Source organism: Phyllobates terribilis, unplaced genomic scaffold (genome assembly GCF_046119375.1).
Source record: "Phyllobates terribilis strain yellow unplaced genomic scaffold, ASM4611937v1 Scaffold_1__5_contigs__length_1240528914, whole genome shotgun sequence".
NCBI classification, from domain to species: Eukaryota; Metazoa; Chordata; class Amphibia; order Anura; family Dendrobatidae; genus Phyllobates; species Phyllobates terribilis.
In genome coordinates this window covers 497,146,421-497,153,280 of record NW_027362761.1, presented here as the reverse complement: position 1 = coordinate 497,153,280, position 6,860 = coordinate 497,146,421, and the positions used below count along the sequence as shown (strand labels likewise).

At 45.3% G+C, this 6,860-nt stretch overlaps 1 protein-coding gene across 1 annotated transcript in view; it reads left to right on the top strand.

Annotated features, from left to right (window-relative positions):
• Window positions 1-1,075: 1,075 nt before the first annotated feature.
• Window positions 1,076-6,860, top strand: part of AP3B1 (adaptor related protein complex 3 subunit beta 1) — a 579,624-nt gene continuing 573,839 nt past the window's right edge. Inside the window, exon 1 of the mRNA XM_073680171.1 lies at window positions 1,076-1,380. Within this exon, the coding sequence (XP_073536272.1) occupies window positions 1,226-1,380 (155 nt within the window). The 5' untranslated portion in view covers window positions 1,076-1,225. The remainder of the gene's footprint in view (window positions 1,381-6,860) is intronic.

The following is a 6,860-nucleotide window of genomic DNA, read 5'->3' as shown; positions in this document are numbered from 1 at the left end:
TCATTGTGCACTTAGTCTTTCCCTCACCTTGCGTGACACTTGTCCTATGCAATTTATATTCATTTAAAGGGAACCTGTCATGTCAGTTGCAGCATGTAAACTGCCCCCAGGTTGTTATTAGTGATGCAATAAGCATCACTAACACGCTTTTTGCATTAAAATAAGCGCTATAATTTTTTGTAAAAAACACTTTATATAGTTATATCTTACTTGCTCGTTTAGTCATAGGGGTGTTCTTCCCTTTATTTAGTCCGGCTTGTCCCCACCCACTCAATTTGAATTGTCCCCAGTTTGCGCCAATGTCACATGAATAGTCTTGTTGTGGCCCCGCGCTTCCGCACTGTATACTGTCACCCACGCTTGCACAGTGACGATCGGCTACGGCGCGTGCGCAGTGACGAGTGGCTCCCATGCACGCAATTGGGAGCCGCTCGACACTATGCACTTGCGGGAGCTGATCGTCACTTCGCACGCGCGGCATAACAATACACATTGCGCAAGGGTGGGTGACAGCATACAGTGCCCAAGCGCGGGACCACAAGACTATTCATGTGATGTCAGCGCAAACCGGTGACAAGCAGGGGTGACCGCCGGCCCCTCTCCAGCAGGGGTGACCGCCGGCCCCTCTCCAGCAGGGGTGACCGCCGGCCCCTCTCCAGCAGGGGTGACCGCCGGCCCCTTTACAGCAGGGGTGACTGCGGGCCCCTCTACAGCAGGGGTGACCCCGGCCCTTCTACAGCAGGGGTGACCCCCGGCCCTTCTACAGCAGGGGTGACCGCCGGCCCCTCTCCAGCAGGGGTGACCGCCCGCCCCTCTCCAGCAGGGGTGACCGCCGGCCCCTCTCCAGCAGGGGTGACCGCCGGCCCCACTCCAGCAGGGGTGACCGCCGGCCCCTTTACAGCAGGGGTGACTGCGGGCCCCTCTACAGCAGGGGTGACTGCGGGCCCCTCTACAGCAGCGTAGAAGGTGATCCAGCGCCTCAGAAGTTTACAACCTGGCAAAGAGCACGTGATCGCAGCTAAACTTTAGGCCACGCCCACTAAAGCATGCGGCTTCCTAATTGGCTGGACGGCCGGATTCTTCCTACACCCGGAATTTGTGCCTTCAGCGCCGTGTCACCCTCCTGTCACGTGACAGCTGCTGCCTTCCCCGGCTTCCGTAGTGCCAACAGACCTTCCCGTTTTTCCGCTGCTCCCGGACTTGTCTCATTCATAGACACTACAACATGAGCGGAGCCTTGTCTAACTCCAGCACCAGCCTCACCTACAACAATGACTACAGCACCGGAGGCGGCAGTGAGGGGGCAGAGCTGGCACAGGAGGCCACACCGGGCGGCAGCTCCACACCGGCAGGCTTCGGGCTGTTCAGCACCGACAAAAAGTAAGAAGTGCGGGGGATGCGCAGCAGCTGTGGGGGGGTCTGACTGCTCCGCTGCATGCTGGGACTGGTTGCCTGGCAGCAGGGTTGTGTCACCAGTGCCCGGTCCAGTGTGAGCTGAGTGACAACAAGTTGTGCTGATATTTGAGCTCTTGTGGTTACACTGTTCCCTGCAGAGCTGTCAGCAGGGATTGTGCTGCTCCTTGTTGTCAGCTCCTCTTGTCGAGGATACCACCAGAAAAACTCTGCACCAGGAGACGCTCCAGGTAAAGAGGAACTGCTCCCAAAACTCCCCAGAAATGGAGTTTCCTAAAGCAGTTTCCACTTGAAAATCTCTGCTTTTTTGAACACCTTATATAACATTTGCCTGAACACATTAGTTCAGACCAATTTCCATCAGTGTTGGATCCCCTGTGCCGGTTTTTGATATCAGTGATTTTCTTAAGTGCCTTAAAAAATAAATAAAGTGCTAAGATTCTCCTATTCTTTGCACTGTTAATCCCTTACTGACATATGACTTGTAGTAATAATAATAATAATCTTTTTATTTATATAGCTTCAACATATTCCGCAGTGCTTTACAATTCAGACAATTTACAGACATTATCATCACTGTCCCCATTGGGGCTCACAAACTAGATTCCCTATCAGTATGTATTTGGAGTGTGGGAGGAAACCAGAGAACCTGGGGGAAACCCACGCAAACACGGGGAGAACATACAAACTCCTTGCAGATGTTGTCCTTGGTGGGATTTGAACCCAGGACCCCAGTGCTGCAAGGCTGCAGAGCTAACCACTGAGCCACCATGCTGCACTGTACGTATTTGTACGTTACGTGTCGGTTTCCTTACTTGGATATGAACTCAGTAACTGAGCCCGCACTTTGCCGGCAGATGATGGCTGTGATATTCAGCTATCACCTGTCATTAACAGCCGAGGGTGTAGCAGAGCGAAGCTCCACTCATGGGTGTTAAATGCTGCTGTCAATCTGGGGGGGGGACTGTTCTATCCATGCATCAGCCCCAGTGGATTGTAATAACAGCTGGAGATCTGCTCAAGACCCCCTTGCCTATCATGACAGTGCTCCTATGAAAGCTAGCCCGTAGCTGACGTTTATAGGAGACATTGATTTTCGCCATACACAGCTGAACTGAAGGATTGCTGTGTATAGTACAAGTGATCAAACGATCGCATGTTCAAGTCCCCTCAAGAGAACTGCCAAATACAGTGTGTTTAAAAAACCTTTTTTTTTTTTTTTAAAAACCCTGTTACCCCCCATTAAAGGTAAATCATTAAAAAGACACATATATGGTATTGCTATGTACATACGATCTATAAAAATATAAAAAATGTACAGAACGATCTATAAAAATATAAAATTACTCTGACCAGTAAGCGCTGTAATGAGAAAATCTGAGCACCAGAATTGCGTTTTTTCGGTTGAGAAAAGATACAATAAGGCTGTGTGCCCACGATGCATTTAAGTGTTTCCGCAGCGGCAAAAACGCTGCAGAAACGCTTAAAAAATGCACGGTAGAAGGTCTGCCATGTCCCCAATTATCATTGCGGAAAAAAATTCAGCAATACCAATTATTTTGCGGAAGTGCTGCGTTTTCGCCGCCATTGACTTGCATTAGAACGCGCCAATTCCGCAAGACTGCATCTGTACTTGCGTAATTGGCACGTTCTAATGTGCGGATGGTACCCGGGTGTGGAGCACAGGAGACTCTCCTCCACACCCAGGTACCATTAAAAAAGCTGTAAAAAAAGAACAAAATCAAAAGTAAATATATACTTACCTTCTGGCGGACCGCGCTGCGCTCCTTCTTGGCTTCCCGGCACTTCGCGATGGAATGAAGGACCTGCGCTGACGTCAGAGTCATGTGACGGGTCACGCGACGCTGACGTCGGCAGGTCCTTCAGTGTACCGCAGCCGGGACGGTGAAGCAAGACAGCGCTGGCCATTGGAGGGTAAGTATACATTTTTATTTTTTGACATTCTCTCGGTCACACTATATAAATCCATACTGTTTGCGTGGATTTATATAGTGTGACCAAGTTGACAAGCACTTTCCAAGTGATGCTAAAATAGCTTGGAAAGCACTTGTCAACTCGCATGCGGAAATGCAAGTGAAGAACGCTTCACATCCGCAAGTCCCTGGTAGGAAAAACGCATGTACAATCCACATGTACAATCCGCATGCGTTTTTATCTGCCAAGGAGATGCAGAAACGCTCATGAAAAAATCCTGAGCATTTCTGCATCGTGGGCACATAGCCTAAGAGGCATTCATAACATTAGATCTACCCCAAAGTGGTGTCAGTAAAGATGACCGCTCAGGGTGCAAAAAAAAAACAAGCCTTCACCCAGCTTCATGGACTGAAGATTAAAAACCATTTCCGGTGCCTACCTCTTGAAGCTCATCAAGAGAATGCCAAGAGTGTGCAAAGCAGTCATCAAAGCTAAAGGTGGCTACTTTGAAGAACCTAGAATATAAGACATATTTTCAGTTGTTTCACACTTTTTTGTTAAGTATATAATTCCACATGTGTTAATTCATAGTTTTGATGCCTTCAGTGTGAATGTGTGAACTTTTCTACCTTTTGCCACATTTCTGGCTTCAAACATAAAGATATACAATTCTAATTTTTTTTTTGGGAAAGAATCAGCAACAAGTGGGATACAATCGTGAAGTGGATCGAAATTTATTGGATATTTTAATCTTTTTTTAACAAATTAAAAACTGAAAAGTGGGGCGTGCAATATTATTATTATTACTTTCAGTGCAGCAAACTAACTCCAGAAGTTCAGCGAGGATCTCTGAATGATCCAATGTTGTCCTAAATCAGGGTTCCCCAACTCCAGTCCTCAAGGCCCATCAACAGGTCATGTTTTCAGGATTTCCTTAGTATTGCACAGGTGATGGAATTATTGCCTGTGCAGGTGACGCAATTATCACCTGTGTAATACTAAGGAAATCCTGAAAACATGACCTGTTGGTGGGCCTTGAGGACTGGAGTTGGGGAACCCTGTCCTAAATGACTGGTAATGATAAATAGGATCCACCTGTTTGTAATCAAGTATCCGTATAAATGCACCTGCTCTGTGATAGTCTCAGGGTTCTGTTTCAAGTGCAGAGAGCATCATGAAGACCAAGGAACACATCAGGCAGGTCCGAGATACTGTTGTGGCGAAGTTTAAAGCCAAATTTGGATACAAAAAGATTTCCCAAGTTTTAAACATCTCAAGGAGCAATGTGCAAGCGATCATATTGAAATGGAAGGAGTATCAGACCACTGCAAATCTACCAAGACCCAGCCGTCCCTCTAAACTTTCATCTCGAGCAAGGAGAAGACTGATCAGAGATGCAGCCAAAAGGCTCATGATCACTCTGGATGAACTGCAGAGATCTACAACTGAGGTGGGAGAGTCTGTCCATAGGACAACAATGAGTCGTACACTGCACAAATCTGTCCTTTATGGAAGAGTGGCAAGAAGAAAGCCATGTCTCAAAGATATCCATAAAAAGTCTCATTTGAAGTTTGCCACAAGCCACCTGGGAGATACACCAAACATGGAATAAGGCGCTCTGGTCAGATGAAACCATAATCAAACTTTTTGGCCACAATGCAAAACGATATGTTTGGCGTAAAAGCAACACAGCTCATAACCCTCAAAACACCATCCCCACTGTCAAACATGGTGGTAGCAGCATCATGGTTTGGGCCTTCTTTTCTTCAGCAGGGACAGGGAAGATGGTTAAAATTGATGGGAAGATGGACGGAGCCAAATACAGGACCATTCTGGAAGAAAACCTGTTGGAGTCTGCAAAATACCTGAGACTGGGACGGAGATTTATCTTCCAACAAGACAATGATTCCAAACATAAAGCAAAATCTACAATGGAATGGTTAAAAAATAAACGTATCCAGGTGTTAGAATGGCCAAGTCAAAGTCCAGACCTGAATCCAATCGAGAATCTGTGGAAAGAGCTGAAAACTGCTGTTCACAAACACCCTCCATCCAACCTCAATGAGCTCGATCTGTTTTGCAAGGAAGAATGGGCAAGAATTTCAGCCTCTCGATGTGCAAAACTGATAGAGACATACCCCAAGTGACTTGCAGCTGTAATTGCAGCAAAAGTTGGCGCTACAAAGTATTAACTCAAGGGGGCCGAATAATATTCCACGCCCCACTTTTCAGTTTTGAATTTGTTAAAAAAGTTTAAAATATCCAATAAATTTCGTTCCACTTCACCATTGTGTCCCACTTGTTGATTCTTCCCCCAAAAATTAGAATTTTAAATCTTTGTTTGAAGCCAGAAATGTGGCAAAAGGTAGAAAAGTTCAAGGGGGCCAAATACTTTCACAATGCATTGGTATATCTTCAGATCTTTTTATTGTTTGTTTTGTATTGAAAAAAAAAAAAAAAAAAAATCATGCACGTTTGGTCTCACCGTAAACCTATTGCAAGGTAATTTTTACCATATAATGAACGCTGTAAAAACAAACCCCAAACATCAATAGAGTTGCACTTTTTTTTTTTTCTTTAATTTTGCCACATTTGGAAACCAGAAAACAAACCCTCATACATCTATATCAGCGGAAAAATAAAAATGTTATGGCTCTTTGAAGAAGGAAACGGCCATTTTCACTGGTCACATAGACTTGTATGTCTGTATTTGATCCTTGACTCGCTCCGCAAAAATACATGGACATGTGAACGGCAGCATAGACTGTGATCATGTGCTTTCTATGATATAGAGTGAATAACAGGTGTCTGAATGAGGCTTAAAGCTGGAATCTCACGAGAAATTTTCATGTGGTATTTGAGCCAAAGACAGAAGTGGATCCAGCCTGAGGAAGTAGAAGTTTTTCCTTTTTAAAGGGGTTGTCCAGGATTAATTTCTATTTCAGGCTTACAAATGTAGAAAATAACAAGTACTGTCATACTCACCCTGCACAAATCCAGTGCCGCAGAGTTTTTGAAAATGATTTTGGCTCTGATTTGCTAAAAAAAAATAATTGAAAAATATGTATGATAATACAGCCCCATTTATCGCCCAATGTGAGGTGCACGACCATTTGAGAAAGCCTGCAGGGGCTGACATGGCTGGACAAAGATGTCTCCAAACAGAAAAAAGCCCTTATGTAAACTATCATGTAGAATTTTTTTTTTTTTTTAACACAATGAGGAATTGTATCACAATCAGTCGAAAGGAGAGGTTACTGGTCAGATTCCCTTGTTCGTTCTCCTAGATGAGATGGAATCTGATTGTTTGCCTTGGGCGTCTGCTCCAGTTTTCCTTTACACTGCTACTTCTCCTACAGCGTCTCCATATAGTAGATCCTTGGACATATATGTATGGTTCTTGTATGGATGTATCCCTCTGATCTAGGCAGTATTAGCAGTAAAGGCATTGCCCTGTAAAGAGATAATGCTCGCAGTGAGCTCTGCTGGCTCCGGGCTTAGTCACCAGACCA